Source organism: Loxodonta africana, chromosome 22 (genome assembly GCF_030014295.1).
Source record: "Loxodonta africana isolate mLoxAfr1 chromosome 22, mLoxAfr1.hap2, whole genome shotgun sequence".
NCBI classification, from domain to species: Eukaryota; Metazoa; Chordata; class Mammalia; order Proboscidea; family Elephantidae; genus Loxodonta; species Loxodonta africana.
This window is the reverse complement of record NC_087363.1, coordinates 19,900,334-19,917,473: the sequence shown is the minus strand read 5'-3', so window position 1 is coordinate 19,917,473 and position 17,140 is coordinate 19,900,334. Positions and strand designations below refer to the sequence as shown.

Below are 17,140 nucleotides of genomic sequence, written 5' to 3'. Positions count from 1 at the left end.
AGGGCCTTGGGTCACATAGGAACTGGGAACCCAGAACAGGCACCTGCTGGCTCTGTGCTGCCTGCGCGTCTGCCCGGAGGCTGTGGCCACAGAGGAGGCTGGCCCTACGTGCGGTATCCCAGCAGGCAGGATAGAGTGGAGGGCATGGGGCAGTGTGGTCAGCTTCCCAGAGGCCACCTGGAGACCCTCCTCAAGGGAGGGGACACTCCACAGTTGCCGCCGCCATGCCCACTGCCTTGATAATGCAAAAAATAGTCAGTGGAATTTTCACTATTGTCTTAAATGCGAAATGTCAGATACCGAGATAGTGGGTAAGTGAAGAGCAGATTTGAGTATCTTTAAAGAAGATGGAATTCTACAAGAATAGGAAGTAAAATCTCACAATTTGGTCAAATTGATTTTCCTTGTAACTGCTTGACGAGTTTCGTGTGAGGGAGCTCCCAGTGCAGAAAGCTCCTCCAGGGAGTCAACACAGGCACGTTGTCAGTGGTGAAGTCACACGCTGCATCCAGATTTCATCTTTGTATCGTTCCTCTTTTTAAAAAAGAAACCTGAATAATGAATTGTTCTATCCAGAACCTCCCAATCTTTAAGTAAACCAGTAACTACCATGGGCAATAAGTTAATTTCTTTTGGGAGACCATACAGTGTGAAGGCTAAATACACAGATTAAATTTAGTCAGAAGTGGGTCCAAGTCCACAGAAAGCAGTTAGAGAGATTGGGTCCAAAATCAGCTGTGTGATTTTGGATTAGTCATATAACTCTTCAGAATCCATTTTCTCATCTGCACAATGGGGTCAAGAGGATTTACCTCATGGGGTTACTGTGAAGATTAAACGCAAAAATCCATGTGAGGCGCTTGGCATGGTGCTCGGCACAGAATACGCATTCACTCAGTGGCAGTTATTACAAATGGCTTTTTGTCAAAGTTCAAATACTTTGACGGAGCTCCTGAAGTCTTCAGGGGCCTTTGCAGGTTGTGTAGACCAGCATGCTCACTTTAAAGATAAGGAACTTGAGGTCTATAGAGAGTCCTGCAGGCTTTAGATCCACACCTGCTGCCTCTCAAGCCCACAGGAAGCTCCCTGGGGCGCAGGAATCACCTCTCCTACTACATGTCTGTACCTCAGGCAGCACCAAGCATGGTCTGTCTCACTGTCCGTCAGCAGGAATGGTGCCACTGTGTATGATACATATGCACAGCCTTTTCATGACCAAGGCTTCTGTCCTGGCAGGATGGCATGGGTACTTTCAGGGTAGACCGCCAGACTAAACGGTGAGCACTCACACCAACACCGTCAGCGTTTGCCTTGATAGGATGTCCTAGTGGGGCTACCCCTGCTCTCAGGGCAGCAGCATGGTGGTGGTGGTGACGGTATCAGCTACACTTATGGACACTGTATGCCAGGCCACGGTGTTCAGTGCCTTACATGCCCCATCTCATAACAACCCTAGGACAGAAGTGTTATCATTCTTCCCATTTGACAGATAAAGAAACCGAAACTCAGAGTTAAGAGCCCATCACAAGGTTTAATAAACACTTGACTCTTTTCATTATCCCTTCTCTCTTTGCTTGTGTTAACAGTTCAAATGCTCCATTTCAAAATACTGCTAGGGTATAGGGACTGCCCAGTGTGCAAAGTTGGTCAGGCTTGGTACAAGTGAGTACTGGGGAGCACTCCGGGGAGGAGGGACTTTTCTGCTCTCTCAGACCTGCTCTGTGGGCAGGTGACAGAAGCTCCGAGCAAGAGAAGTGATACCAAGTCCTAACCACCTAAGCCTGCAGAATGAGGCACAGCGGTATCCAAAAACTGTCATGTTGATTTAGGTTAAAGGTAAGAGCTAGGCTGATAGGAGAGGAGAATTCTTATCTAACAAATGAGAACGTATTTGGCTTTGTTATACAACATCTGGTTTTTCTTGAAAAGTTGTATAACAGGATTCTGGAAATTCTGAGAATGAAGGTCCAAATATTTTACTACTTTTTCAAGTAATCATAAAAGAGAAATAGGAAGTCCCGTCAAATGCTTTAGCTCAACTAAGTATGCCACATTCAGCAAGCAAAGAAGTATGGGAGGAAGGGAAAGCGGGTCAGACTGAAATGGAGCAGTTCACAAGGCACCTGAGCAGAGGCAGTGTGCTAGAGAAGCTCATGTGTACCTCCAGGCCCGTGTACAGTAGGAAATACAAATACATGGACTGAGAGGTAAGGAGCTGAGAAGAAAAAGATGGAGCTTTACTTCCACACCTCAGCGGTGCAGACAGGAAAGGGGATCGCCTGAAAGATGCTCTGACAAGTAGGCAAAGGAACTATGTAGGGGTCATCCCTGGCTTCTCAGCACTCTAGACTGTGCTAGAAGTCAGTTCAGGGGAAAGGCAATGGACACAGCAGAATAGAGAGAGTGGAACACAGTGGTCAGAGCCTGTGCTGCTGGGATTCGAACTACTCCAGGCTTCCATCCTCACCTTAGACAAGTTATTTAATCACTAAGCCTTAGTTCCTCAACACTAAAATGGAAATGATGACAGTGTCAGCCACATAGAGTTGTTATAAGTATTAAATAAGACATGTAAAGTACTCAGCATAGGGTCTACCACAGTAGTTCTCAACTGGGGGCAGTTTTGCCCCCCGACCAGGGGACATTTGGCAACAACTGCAGACGTTTTTGGTTGTTACAACTGGAGGTGGGGGTGCTACCAGCATCTAGTGGGTAGAGATCAGAGATGTCCCGAAACATCCTAAGGTATAGGACAGTCCCCATAACAATGAATCATTCATCCCAAAATGTCACTAGTGTGAAGACTGAGAAAACCTGGCCTAGTACATAGCCAGTACTCAATAAATGTGAGCTAGAATAAAATTATCTTTATTATTATAGGAACAAACGAGTCATAGTTTCTTTCCCTCAAGGATAATTAGCATCTCTGATTAAGATGATAAAATACAAAACACGTTACTTACTCCACTTCCTGTAATACTGGGCAACAGATCTGTCATTCTGGAGATAGGAAGAGTTTGTTGCTTGGTGGATTCTGAGGAACCCAGTAATTTCATGAAATAAATAACATAGCAGAGCACCAGAACTGTGGTATAGAAAAGCTAAAAAAAGAAAATAATGGATTTAAATTAAACTGTTTTGAATATAGGTATAATGAAGACATGCCTACAAACTTGACTTCAAAGGCCAATCAAGAAATAGAGCTGTTTTAACAGCACCTTCTACTGAGCAACGCCTTACCCTGTTGGAAAACTGCACTATGCACTGGGACCCACCTCCACTGCAGCACCTCGTGGAAAATGTTGCAAGTGCCTCACCTAACTGGGAGGACAGCAGTTCTTCTGGCAGGCAGACCAGAGCTGCCATGCCAGACACCTACCAGCTCAACAGCCGCCGCAATGTCAGGAACATTCTCAAAAGATTGCTATTTAGCCAAAGGATATGTCCTCCCACCTAGCAGCAGCACCCTGTGAGAATCTATGTGTCCCCAGTGTGCTCATATCCAGGAACTTGCTGTCATTTCGGACCGGAAACCTGTGACATTTATGATTACAAAGCAGAATTGAGCTCCTGCCTCTCTCCTCCCCTCCAAAGCCATGTGGGCAGGGCGAGAGTTACTACAGGACAGGGGAGGGAAGGGTACAGTAACAAGAGGGCCCCGCCCCTCCCTCCACCCATCCGGGAGAAAAGGATGGCTTCTGGCCAGGAGCAGCTGCCCCGGCTTTATTTGCAGGTTGGGCAAGAGCTTCTTTGCAAGCTTGCTTCTCCGCTCTTGCCCTCCAGAGAAGAGCAGCGCACACTAGCTCAAGAAGGAACGGGCCCTCCAGGCCCCACTTTCTCCCTGGGAACACTGAGGCTGCGCTTGTCACAGCATAACAAGGACAAGGCGTCTCAGCATAGCAGGCTTGGGTGCCTTAGCTCTCCACTCCATCCATGCCTGAGGACGGAGCCCACCACTCATGATCCTTCCTTGGGCCTCTAGCCCCTTAAGACACACACTGCCAGATGCCAGCATCCTCTGTGAGAACGGGCCCTTTTCTCCAGCCCCCTTCCCCACCTCTCCATTTCCTGCTGACCAGAGCCTTTGGGAGATAGTAAAAACCTATGGGTAGCTGGTGAGGAGTGAGCTTCTTGGGTCAGGTGGACACTTGAGACTATGTTGGCATCTCTTGCCTGGAGGGGTGATGAGATGTTAGAGGGGGTTAGAAGCTGGTGAAATGGACATGAGGAGAGAGAGTGGAGGAAGGGAGCAGGCTTTCTTCATTAGGGGGAGAGCAATTGGGAGTATGTAGCAAGGTGTATATAAGTTTTTGTGTGAGAGACTGACTTGATTTGTAAACTTTCACTTAAAGCACAATAAAAATTAAAAAAAAAAAAAAAAAAAACCTATGGGTAGTCTTAATGTAGAGTGTCCTAACTATATGAGCCCCCACCTTTTTTTATTGAGGAAAAATTCATATAACATTCACCACTTTAAAGTATACAACTCAGGGACTTCTAGTACATTCCCAATGTTGCGCAACAATAACCACTATCTAGTTGCAGAATATTTTCATCACCCAAAATGAAACCCATTAGTCGTCACTCCTTATTACCCACCTCCCTCAGCCCTAAATCTGCTTCTTCCCTCCATGGACTTGACTATTCCGGACACTTCATATAAATGGGATCATACAATATATGGCCTTTTGTGTCTGGTTCTTTCACTTAGCATAATGTTTTCAAGGTTCATCCAAGTTGTAGCACATTTCAGTACTTCATTCCTTTTATGGCTGAATAATATTCCATTGTGTGGATATATCACATTTTGTTTAGCTATCTCTTAGTTGATGAACATTTAGGTTGTTTCCACTTTTGGCTATTGTGAATGCTGCTTCAGTGAACGTTGGCATACACTTATCTATTTGAATCCCTGCCTCCTTTTGCGTACATACCTAATGAAAACAAACAAATAAACCCGTTGCCATTGAGTCTGTTCGGACTCATGGTGACCCTAATTATCTAATGGTAATTCTATGTTTAACTTTTTGAGGAACAACCAAATTGCTTTCCATAGCAGCTGCACCATTTTACAATCACACCAACAATGGACCAGGGTTCCAATTTCTCCACATCCTTGCCAGTATTTGTTATTTTCCACTTAAAAACTCTAGCCCATCAATGTTATTAAGTTGTACATGTAGAAACTGTTGAATTGGTGTACATTTTGTTGTGTATATTCTCCACAACAAAATTAATAAAATTTAGAAAAAAAACCAAATTCTAGCCATTCCTGTGCGTGTGAAGTTCTATCTCACTGTGGATGTGATTTGCCTTTGTCTGGTGACTAATGATGCTGAGCATCTTTTCATGTGCTTATTGGCCACTTGTGCATCTTCTGTGAAGAAATGTCTATTCAAGTCCTTTGCCCGTTTTTTAATTGGGCTGTTTGTCTTTTTGTTATTGAGTCCTAAGTGTTCTTTATATATTCTGGATTGACCCTTTTATTTGGCATATGATATCATGGTTTAAGTGGTGGCAAAGGGCTCTTTTAAGGAGAGACCTGGTGGCAGGCAGAACAAAGGGGAATCCCAGGGCCCTGGGCAGGGTTCACGTGCTGCCATGAGGTGCTGTTGGTTCTTTAACCTCTCATGTGAACACTGACAGAGAATTTACCAGAGAAGAGCTCTCAAAAGTTTTATGACAAGAGAGCAAATAAATTCAGAATTGGCCTTGCTGACCTAGCCAGAAAGTCATAATGCGAGTGCCTTTCCCAAGAAGGGTCAAACAATAACCGGGAGACTCCGTGGCCCTCCTATCCTATCAGGGAGAGCACAGCAGAAATAATGACCGATGCTGAGAACTGCAGCTCCAGCACCAATGAAACATGGCAAAAGTAATCACAGACACCGTCTCTAAAACTTGTGGCTGTTAAAAATGGCTTTTAGGAGGCAGTTCTCATTCTTATTTTATAAATTTTAAATCTAGCTCTTCTGTGTTTCATAAAAATATTTGTAGTTCTTGCCTACAACATGGGAAAGAATTTCACATAAATCACTACTAAGGATCTCAATTTGTCTTCCTACACATTAACAAAAATTACAAATTTCTTTGTACTATAAGATGTTCTAGTAACTATCTGATCTTAGGTTTCATTTTTTTTTTTAAATAGCACTGGTACTACAATTATATTTTTATCATCTGAATAGAACTAAAAAATGATGAGATGGAAATTAAGCCAAATTGCTGAAACTGAAAACGTACCTGCTATGATTAGGTTCATGTCCTCTGAAATTCTGAGATTACAATCTAAGTTTAAAACAAGCTTGGCAAATTTTCCTCCTGTTCAGCAAACAACTGATTGAAACATAGGGAAAATAACACACATTCAATTTGATTCCCACGCCACCCTCTTGCTGCCTTTTTTCTTCTCCTTAAGACTGCCAGGAGACCCTGGTGGCTATGGCTGCTAACTAAGAGGTCGGCAGTTCAAATCCTCCAGGCGCTCCTTGGAAACTCTATGGGGCAGTGCTACTCTGTCCTATAGGGTCACTATGAGTCAGAAATCGACTCGACAGCAGTGGGTTTGGGTTTGGTTTTGGTTTTGGTAAGACTGTCGAACAATCAAAGATCAGTTTGATATGGGCTTGCCCAAAGAGTGTCTAAGAGGAGTTTTAGATGTTTGACAAAAGAGGCCAAGTGTGTGGTCATCACCAGGCCCCTGGGAACTCAGTGTTGACATTAGGATGGAAGTGGCAGGCAAAGAAGCAGTCCTAGGCCAGCCTTCTAGTGCTTCCAGCCTTTCCCACATGCATGAAAACTGTGACTGTAAACCACGAAGAAGCAGAAACAAAAAGAAAACACCGGACAGAGAAACAAAGACCTTACAAAAAGTTAAAGGCCATGACTCTTACCTGGGCCAAAGAGAAAATGTATAGTCCCCAGTGAGGCAAGCACAGCACGAGGCAGGCTGTCAGGACACTCTTGAGGATTACTGACAGGCTCTCAGCGATCACCTACAAAGACATGAGGAAGGGTTCACTTTACAAACATTATTAACAAATAAAAATGCAACAATTTTAAAATTAGATTTTAAACAGAAAATCTACCATAGTGGCTACACTGGGGATCAGGGTGGGGCATATGGGTGGGCATGATTTATTAGCAATATTCTCTTCTTGGGTTGGGTGGTAGGTTCATGAATCTTCTGTATTATCATGGTTTAAGATGTACACATTACTTATATTGTTATGGATTGGGCTGTGTCCCTGAAAAACTCTGTTGTAAATCCTAACACCTATACATGTGGACATAATCCCATTTGGGAAGAGGATTTTCTTTGTTTTGTTAATGAGGCTGTATCAGTGTAGGGTATGTCTTAAGCCAATCACTTTTGAGATATAAAGGAGCATTTTAAGCACAGACACAAGCAAGGACAAACTGGGAGGACTGATGCAGCTTGGAGCTTGCCAAGGAACCAAGATACAAAAGCTGAAAACAGGCAAGGACCTCCCCCTAGAGCCAAAAGACAGGGAAAGCCTTCCCATAGAGCTGAGGCCCTGAATTCAGACTTCCAGCCTCCTAACTGTGAGAAAAGGAGATCTGCTGGCCCAATGGTTAAGCACTTGGCTGCTAGGTTGGTGGTTTGAACCCACCAGCCACCCTGTGGGAGAGAAGGCCTGGTGATCTATGTGCTCCTGTAAAGACGTCTGCCTAGGAAACCCTACTCTGTCCTATAGGGTCGCTATGAGTTGGAACTGACTGGACAGCAAACAACAACCGTGAGAAAATAAATTTCTTTTTGTTAAAGCCACCCACTTGTGGTATTTCAGTTATAGCAGTACTAGATAATTAAGACATACTCTTTTGTAGGTATCAAATACTATATTTTAAAAGATGAAGAGAAAAGCTAATATTCATATCCAAGGAGGGTCACTAGAAAAATCTCAAAAACTTCTATTGTCTTCCTAAATTCTTATCTAAACTAATTAATGTCAAGTCGATTCCAACTCATAGTGACCCTCTAGGACAGAGCAGAACTGCAATGTAGGGTTTCCAAGGAACAGATGGTAGATTCGAACTGCCGACCTTTTGGTTAACAGCTGAGCTCTTACCCACTACACCACCAGGGCTTCACTAATAGTATGTAGCAGAGGTAAGCTTTAGCCCAGCCCATCTGACAAACTTCAATTAAATGAACTGAACTGGTCATGTTACCTTTTTTGAAATATTTTTTTAGATGTAAGTCTGGAGAAATCATTCTCTTGTATAAAAGCATTTTTAAAAAACCACTTCCTTACTCTTCATGTTTCCCATTCACAGAAGAAGGTACACAGACCTTGAGCTTGACAAACATATGTGCTTGTGCCAAGACCCAGAAGGGCTCTCCCAGAAGTTCCACCACTGCAGAGAGACCAAACAGCACCACTCCAGTTCCATAATGGGGGACGACATTAGGATCAGGCACTTCAAGCAGCTGTAACCAGACCCAGCCCAGGAACAGGGACCAAAACACACCCAGCGGGACTCTGGAAGAAGGAAAAGAAAAGTTTTTAATCTGCTAAATTTAAAATACACATTAGAATAATAACACTGAACAGAAAAGGAATATAAAACCTGTTGCTGTCGAGTCGATTGCGGTTCATAGCAATCCTACAGGACAGAGTAGAACTGCCCCATAGGGTTTCCAAGGAGAGGCTGGCAGATTCGAACTGCCAACCTTTCGGTTAGCAGCTGTAGCTCTTAACCACTAGGCATAATAAAAATAAAAATAGCTACCGTTTATTAAGGTACTCCTACTGTGTGCAGGTACTGTGATTCACTATCTCACTGACATCTTACAATGATCCTCTGTCATTGTCCCCATTTGTAAGATGAGGAAACAGAGGTTGATGGGCACTGGATAATTTAGCCAAGTTCATGTCAAGGGCAGAAACGGGACCCAATCCCAATCCGTCTAACTGAAAAGCCTATACTTCCATCCACTGTGTTATACTGGCTCGATGAGCAAAACTCCCAGGGAAAAATTCCTGGTGCCTGTGCTTAGAATGACTAACAGACAGTATACAGCTGGCTTGCACCCCAAACGACCACAGTCCAGTGCACAATATCCTTTCACATGTGCACCAAAAAGACATGAAACAGAACTAGGCGGTGGCAGTCATTCCTCTAATAAACGAACGTCTGCCAGCCCTTAGGACAGTCATTTCCATGATGTAACAAGGGGTTATGCAAGGGCAGCAGAAGCAACCTCAAGTGCCAGCCCTCCCTGCAGGGATCTAACTGCAGAAGAGCCATGGCATTTTTCAGTTGACGTACTTGGTCTCCAAGAAAATTCTTCTTTTTTTTTTTTATTGCGCTTTAACAGAAAGTTTACATATCAAGTTAGTCTCACAAACAAAAATTTATATACACCTTGCTATGTACTCCCAATTGCTCGCTCCCTAAGGAGACAGCATACTCCTTCTCTCCACCCTGTATTCCCCGTGTCCATTCAGCCAGCTTCTGTCCCCCGCTGCCTTCTCATCTCCCCTCCAGACAGGAGCTGCCCACATAGTCTCATGTGTCCACTTGAGCCAAGAAGCTCACTCCTCAGCAGTATCATTTTCTATCTTATAGTCCAGTCCAATGCCTGTCTGAAGAGTTGGCTTTGGGAATGGTTCCTGTCTTGGGCCAACAGGTCTGGGGACAGTGACCTCCAGGATCCCTCTAGTCTCAGACCATTAAGTCTGGTCTTTTTACAAGAATTTGAGGTCTGCATCCCACTGCTCTCCTGTTCCATCAGGGATTCTCTGTTGTGTTCTGTCAGGGCAGTCATCGGTTGTAGCCAGGTACCATCTAGTTCTTCTGGTCTCAAGCTGATGTAGTCTCTGATTTATGTGGCCCTTTCTGTGTCTTGGGCTCATAATTACCTTGTATCTTTGGTGTTCTTCATTCTCAGGTGGCATGAGACCAATTGATGCATCTTAGATGGCTACTTGCTAGCGTTTAAGACCTCAGACTCAACACACCAAAGTGGGATGCAGAATGTTTTCTTAATAGATTTTATTATGCCAACTGACCTAGATGTCTGCTGAAACCATGGTCCCCAGACCCCTGCCCTCCAAGAAAATTCTAAAAGGCTCAAAACTGAAATCAACCTAACAAAAGTGAAGACATAATGAAACTCCTACAAGGTTTTCAGAAAATACTAAGTGATTGTTAAAAGCTCAGAAGATACTATAGGAGGAAAAGATTGAGAATAAAAAAATAAAGCACTGGCCAAGTGGGACCCAGAGTTGGGATCAGGAACAGCAGAAACAACCTCCAAAAAGGGTAAAACAGGGCTAGAAACCTGGTCCAGAAATCCCAACCCTGGAGCCTCCTCTCTGCTCCTGGCCTCCAGAGATAAAACAATCCAAGAAGCTCCTTCAACACAGACATTTTCCTCTTCCTGTCACAAGCCTAGCTCCTCAAATCCATTGGAAAACTGAATCTGGAAAAAACTCAGCTTTCAGCAAGTGTTATGTTTAACTTACAGTTCCCTTTGTGAAGCTCTCTCCTGCCAAAGCACAACTCACGTGAGCCACAGGAGGTTGGAGGTCTGGCTCCAGTCTCGCTGGGCGCCTCCACTCAGACATGCTTTGCGGAATGCCTCTCTGGCCAGGAAGATGGTGGTGGAGTAAAGCAGTGTTAGCCTGAAAAGGAAATACAAAAGTCAAGAAGGTCTCTAGATTTTCCTTGAAAGAGCTTCTGGGATTTTGTCAGCATCAGTAAGGAGAAAAAGTCTTGGTTACAACCCACTGGTGGCAATGTGGAGAGCAGTGGACGCCTGTGGGACTCCCTGTTACGGACTGAATTGTGTTCCCCAAATATATGTGTTGTAAAGCCTAACCTCTACGCCTCTGGCTAGAATCTCATTTGGGAATGGGTTGTCCTTGTTATGTTAATGAGGTAGGATTGGTGTAGGGTGTCTATTGAGTATATCTCTTTTGAGATATAAAAGAGATTAAAAGAAGCAAGTGGGCAAGCAAAGATGGGAGAAGAAAGATGCCAAGCTACAGGAAGACTGCCCAGGAGCAGAAGCTCAGAAGAGACAAGGACCTTCCTCCAGAGCCAAGAGAGAGGAATCCTTCCCCTAGAGCTCCCACCTTGAATCCTGACTTCTAGCCTCCTAAACTGTGAGAAAATAAACTTCTGTATGTTAAAGCCATCCACTTGTGGTATTTCTGTTATAGCATCAGTAGCTTACTAAGAAAATTGGTGACAAGGACGTATGGGGAAGAGGTATGTGGACAGACCTCTCTGAATGGGCCAAAGAAGTAAAGGTATTTATGTCTCATATGTGAACAGGATGACACATTCTGTGGAAACAAGTTATCCTCTTTCCCTATCCACTACTGTCATTGCCCAATGGGCTTATGAACAAAGTGGCCATGATGGCAGGGATGGAGGTTATGCACAGGCTCAGCAACATGGATTTCCACTCACCAAGGCTGACTTGGCTACAGCCACTGCTGAGTGCCCAGTCTGCCAGCAGCAGAGACCAACATTGAGTCCCTGATATGGTACCAGTCCTTGAGGTGATCAGCCAGGACCTGGTGGCACGTTGATTACATAGGACCGTTTACCAGAAGAGTGGGGTGCTGTTCTAACAGATACCTAAAATGTGGAAACGGTTTTGTAATTGGGTAATGGGTGGAGGCTGGAAGAGTTTTAAGGTGCCAAAGAATAAAAGCCTAGATTGTCCTGAAGAGACTGTTGGTAGAATTATGGACATCAAACGCAATTCTGGTAAGGGTTCAGAAGGAAGTGAAGACCTATAGAGAAAGCCTCTTATTATCTTAGAGAACATATATGGCACCAGCAACAGAACGTTGCTAGAAATGTGGATGTTAAATGTGCTTCTAGTGAGGCTTTAAAAGAAAATGATGAGCATTGGAGAAAGAGCGATGCTTTTTTACACAGTGGCAAAGAACTTGTCTGAACTATGTTCAAATGTTCAGTGGAAGGCAGCACATGTAAGTGATGAACTTAGATATCTGGCTAAGGAGATTTCTAAGCAAGGTCTTAGTGTCCGTGTAGTTTCTCCTTGCTGCTTATAGTGAAATGCGAAAGGAAAGACAAGGACTTGAAAATGAACCGGGCAAAATTAAAACAAAACTTAAAGATTTGGGAAATTCTGTTGTACAAACAAAGGACATGTGTCTTAGAACGTTCACGTGGCTACATAATCTTTTGTTAAAGAGATTAAGCCTGTGACCGATGGATCTAACCAACTACCACAGCAGAAAACCCTGATGGGGTTTTCTTCAGCTTAGGCTGAAGAGGACAGAGAAAGAGCAAAAGGAAAGAACTCTGTTGGCCTCTTAGAATTCTACAGGCAAGAAAGGGGTCAAAGAGATCCCATTTGTAAAGGAAATATATACCATACTTTGTGCCTGTTCCACCACTGAACTTTGGAGACAGATAACTTGTAGTCTAGGTTTCACGGATGAAGAGGAATTTTGCCCCAGGATGGAATACGCTGAAAGTCCCACCATATTTGATTTGGATGATTCAGAAGATGGGGTTTTGAACTCGGAGTGGATTTAAGACTTTTGGGATGATGTGATAGGGTGAATGTGTTTTGCATGTGGCTAGAACATGAATTTTGGGGGCCAATGGTGGAATGTTATGGATTGAATTGTGTTCTCCAAAAATATGTGTTGTAAATCCTAACCTCTATGCCTGTGGTTGGAAACCCTGGTGGCGTAGTGGTTTAGTGCTATGGCTGCTAACCAAAAGGTCAGCGGTTCGAATCCACCAGGTGCTCCTTGGAAACTCTATGGGGGCAGTTCTACTCTGACCTATAGGGTGGCTATGAGTCGGAATCGGCAACGGGTTATGCCTGTGGTTATAAACTCATTTGGGAATGGGTTTTCTTTGTTATGTTAATGAGGCAGGATTAGTGTAGGGTGTGTCTTGAGTCAATCTCTTATGACATATAAAAGAGATTAAAAGAAGCAAGTGAGCAAGCAGAGATGGGGAAAGAGAGATGCCAAGCCATATGAAGACTGCCCAGGAGCAGAAGCTCAGAAGAGACAAGGACCTTCCTCCAGAGCCAAGACAGAGAGAAAGAGTTCCTCTAGACCCAGCACGCTGAATTCCGCTTCTAGCCTCCTAAACTATGAGAAGTAAACTTCTGTATGTTAAAGCCATCCACTTGCGATATTTCTGTTACAGCAGCACTAGGTAACTAAGACACTCCCCACAGGTCTAATTTAGGTGAACAGCAGAGTTAGGAACCAAACAACGGACACCTGAGTGTGTGTGCCTATAGTGAGTGATGGCCAGGAGAGAAACTGTTAGTGACCCCCCGCAAAAAACCTGCAGGTTTTGTGGCTTTCGGCACAGGTGGCTCTGATCATGAGGAGAGCAGGATAAGACCATGGCCCCACGCAGCAGGGGAAGATTTTGGTCACACCAGTACTGTTGACCCAATGGCCCCTGTGGGAGAAGCTGACTCTCTGCTAAGTGGAGGCTCTGGCCAAAAGAATCTCTGGATAGGCTATCAGGCTGGCAACCATTCCAGAGGCTACAGCCTAGATCGGCAAGGCTTGCCTGGGTACCTCCTAGGTGGGCAGCACCAAGGTGGACCTTCCTGCTCCTTAGCAAGGAGTAACTGAGATTTGCCTTCCTCAGTTAGAATTGCCCAGGGCTAAGGTCTCTGGGTTACGCAGAGGGTCATCCTGCTATACAGCGCTTCTGTCCAACACCACAAACAAGGAGCTCTTAAGCAGGTGAGAGTAGGCCGGACACAGCTGTTAAAGCAGAGACCTACAACCCAAAAAGGATGGATGGGGAGAGGCCCAAACTTTAAAATTTGAGTTCCTAAAAGGATTTGGCCCTCTTCCTTCCTGCTTTTAAAATACTATTTCTCAAAATACGGTCCATACTTCAAAATTACCTGAGAAGCTTGTCAAAATGCAAACTCCTAGACTATGGACAGTTCCTGTACGGAGGCAAGATGAGAAGGCAGGGGAGGACAGGAGCTGGTTGAATGGACATGGGGAATACAGGGTGGAGAGGAGGAGTGTGCTGTCTCATTAGGGGGAGAGCAGCTAGCAGTACATACCAAGGTGTGTATAAGTTTTTGTATGACAGACTGACTTGATTTGCACTTTCACTTAAAGCACAATTAAAAAAAAGAGCAGACTCCTAGACCTCTCCTGAGCCCTCCCTAGTGCAAAGTGCCCCATATGATTCCTCCGCCCACCTAAGTTTGAGAACTGCCACTGAAAACAGAGCCAAGAGCATGTTTGTAAGTGCTAGACGTGAAATCTACCTAGAACATACTGTCTTGTTTATCAGGATGCGAAGACACCTGAGAAGCTGAGCACATCATTTCATGTACTTTTGCGTCATTTATGAATACAAAATATGTGTGGGTGTCCTTGAGCAGAAAGGAGGAGACTAGGAGAGACAAGCTGAGTTTAAAAGACAAAGCAAGTCGGCTTTCCAGGAGCCGCCAAGCAACCAACAGCAAGAACTCCAGCTCTCACCCTGGTTACCACACCCCAGTCAGAGCATCGTTGAGGAGGGAGGAAGGCTGCTGCTCCAGCCCTGCAATTACTCAGCACATCCTCGTGAACTACAGAACTCCTGCTTCCTTTGCTGACAACAGGACAAGAACACAGGATTATACCTCAGATGGGCTTTGCAACACATTACTCCCACTCATCTCCTGAGTTCTGGGAGCAGCAAACTGGAACAGCTGGCACAGAAACGTGCAGTTGCAGGCTGCTAATGGAAACACTCCACGGGCCCACTAAAGGCAACATCACCCAGTCACCACCCCACCCCAGCATGCTCCCCCTCAGCCCACTGCTAAAACACGCTGCTTCTGGTCCAAGTGCATGCTTCTAAAACCCCAGGGCGACAGGCACAGGGTTTGAGGAAAACCTGACTAGGGGTGTGAGTTGTGGACAGGGCCAGGGTACATCCCTCTTACCTACCTTACATTCACTATGCCAACAATTTCCTTTGATAGGAAGCGAAGAATAAATGCATTTAAGACAAAGGTGATCAATCGAAACAACACCTACAGAAAAAGAACAAAAACGAGTAAGTTATGTTGAAACATTTACTTTGCTGAGATGAGAACAATGTGGCTGCTCTCCCTAACGTGACATAAGACACAAGGCAGCTTTCCCACGGCGGCTCTCTCTAAAATACTCAGCCTGCCTGCTTTTCTTCTGAAATTTCATTCCTTGGGGCCTCTCAGTATTCCTGTGAGTATACAGGAAGGCACTTGGAGTCTCCTTAATTTACGGATGAGAAGAGACAGGCCCCCAGAGATTCAGCGAATCTATTCAGGTTCGAAGTCTTGCACTCCAGGAGGCAGAAGGAGAATTCTAGTTAGTTAGTGGTTCACACGGCCCCTCCCTCTAGCGGGAAGCCACCAGCCTGTTTAGCAAGAGCACACACTCAGTAAGTGGGAGCCTGCAGGGTAGAACAGACTCACGAGGTTTAATTCCCCTTTGTTCTCTGCCTGGTAGTATCCAGGGATTCCAATAATGACATTTAATCTCTCTGAACTTCAGGTTTCTCAATTAGAAAACAGAAAAGGCTGTGTTTATTTATTGAATATTTGCCACTTTCCAGACAGGAGTTGAAATACCTTTTTTTTTTTTTTTAATAATTTTTATTGAGCTTTAAGTGAACGTTTACAAATCAAGTCAGTCTGTCACATATAAGCTTATACACACCTTACTCCATACTCCGACTTATTCTCCCCCAATGAGTCAGCCCTTCCAGTCTCCCCTTTCGTGACAATTTTGTCAGTTTCTAACCCTCTCTACCCTCCTATCTCCCCTCCAGACAGGAGATGCCAACACAGTCTCAAGTGTCCACCTGATACAAGTACCTCACTCTTCATCAGCATCTCTCTCCTACCCATTGTCCAGTTCCTTCCATGTCTGATGAGTTGTCTTCGGTAATGGTTCCTGTCCTGGGCCAAAAGAAGGTTTGGGGACCATGACCGCCGGGGTTCCTCTAGTCTCAGTCAGACCATTAAGTATGGTCTTTTTATGAGAATTTGGGGTCTGCATCCCACTGATCTCCTGCTCCCTCAGGGGTTCTCTCTTGTGCTCCCTGTCAGGGCAGTCATCGGTTGTGGCCGGGCACCATCTAGTTCTTCTGGTCTCAGGATGATGTAAGTCGCTGGTTCATGAGGCCCTTTCTGTCTCTTATCGTGTGACCTTGGTGTTCTTCATTCTCTTTTGATCCAGGTGGGTTGAGACCAATTGATGCATCTTAGATGGCCACTTGTTAGCATTTAAGACCCCAGACGCCACATGAAATACCTTTTAAGCAACAACTGCAATAATATTAATCAAATATAAAGGAAAAGGAGAGTCTCACTACTGCCATTTGCAGGGGAAACACCTTGAGACTTTAAAAAACTTGTTAACTCAAGAAAACCACCTGAGCAAGTAGCCATCTAAGATGTAATAACTGGTCTCTTCCTGCCCAGAGTGAAGAAAACAATTAGTGAAGGAAACAATTAGTCCAAATGACTAATGGACCACACAAACCACGGCCCCCAGTAGCCTGAGACCATACAAACCAGATAGTGCCCAGCTACCGGTACCCACAGCTCTGACCAGGACCATAATAGTAGGTCTTGGACAGAGTGGGAAAGAAATATAGAACGAAATTCAAACTCATAAATAAGAGCAGACTTACTCATCTGATCGAGACTGGTAGGTCACCAAAGACTATGGCCCCTAGACACCTTTCAAACTTGGAACTGAAATCACTCCTGGAGATTACATTTATAGTCATACAATAGATAGGCTTATAAAACAAACAGTAACACTGGTGAGGAATGTATGCCTCAAAACAATCAACTGTACAAGACCTAAAGGGCAGCATTTGCCCAAAAGCAAAGTTCAGAAGGACAGTAGGGGCAGGAAAGCTGGGTGAACGGACACAGGGAACCCAGAGAGGAAGCGGGGAGAGAGCTGGCACATTCAGGGGTTTGCAACCAGTGTCACGGAACAAGCTGTGTATATGTTGTTGAATGGGAAACTAATTTGCTCTGTAAACTTTCACCTAAACTACAATAAAATGTTTTAAATAAATAAATAAGAATTAAAAAGAAAACCACCTGAGTAAAGAATTCTTCCCATGAGACCCA

The 17,140-nt window shown here is 44.5% G+C and overlaps 1 protein-coding gene across 2 annotated transcripts in view; it reads right to left on the bottom strand.

Annotated features, from left to right (window-relative positions):
• Window positions 1-17,140, bottom strand: part of RFT1 (RFT1 homolog) — a 47,767-nt gene that overhangs the window by 26,347 nt on the left and 4,280 nt on the right. For both annotated transcript variants that reach the window (XM_064274391.1, XM_003409840.4), the window contains exons 2-6: window positions 14,955-15,040; window positions 10,539-10,655; window positions 8,318-8,507; window positions 6,894-6,995; window positions 2,964-3,101 (exon numbers count right to left, since the gene is read on the bottom strand). In XM_064274391.1, coding sequence (XP_064130461.1) covers window positions 2,964-3,101; window positions 6,894-6,995; window positions 8,318-8,507; window positions 10,539-10,655; window positions 14,955-15,040 — 633 coding nt within the window. The remainder of the gene's footprint in view (window positions 1-2,963; window positions 3,102-6,893; window positions 6,996-8,317; window positions 8,508-10,538; window positions 10,656-14,954; window positions 15,041-17,140) is intronic.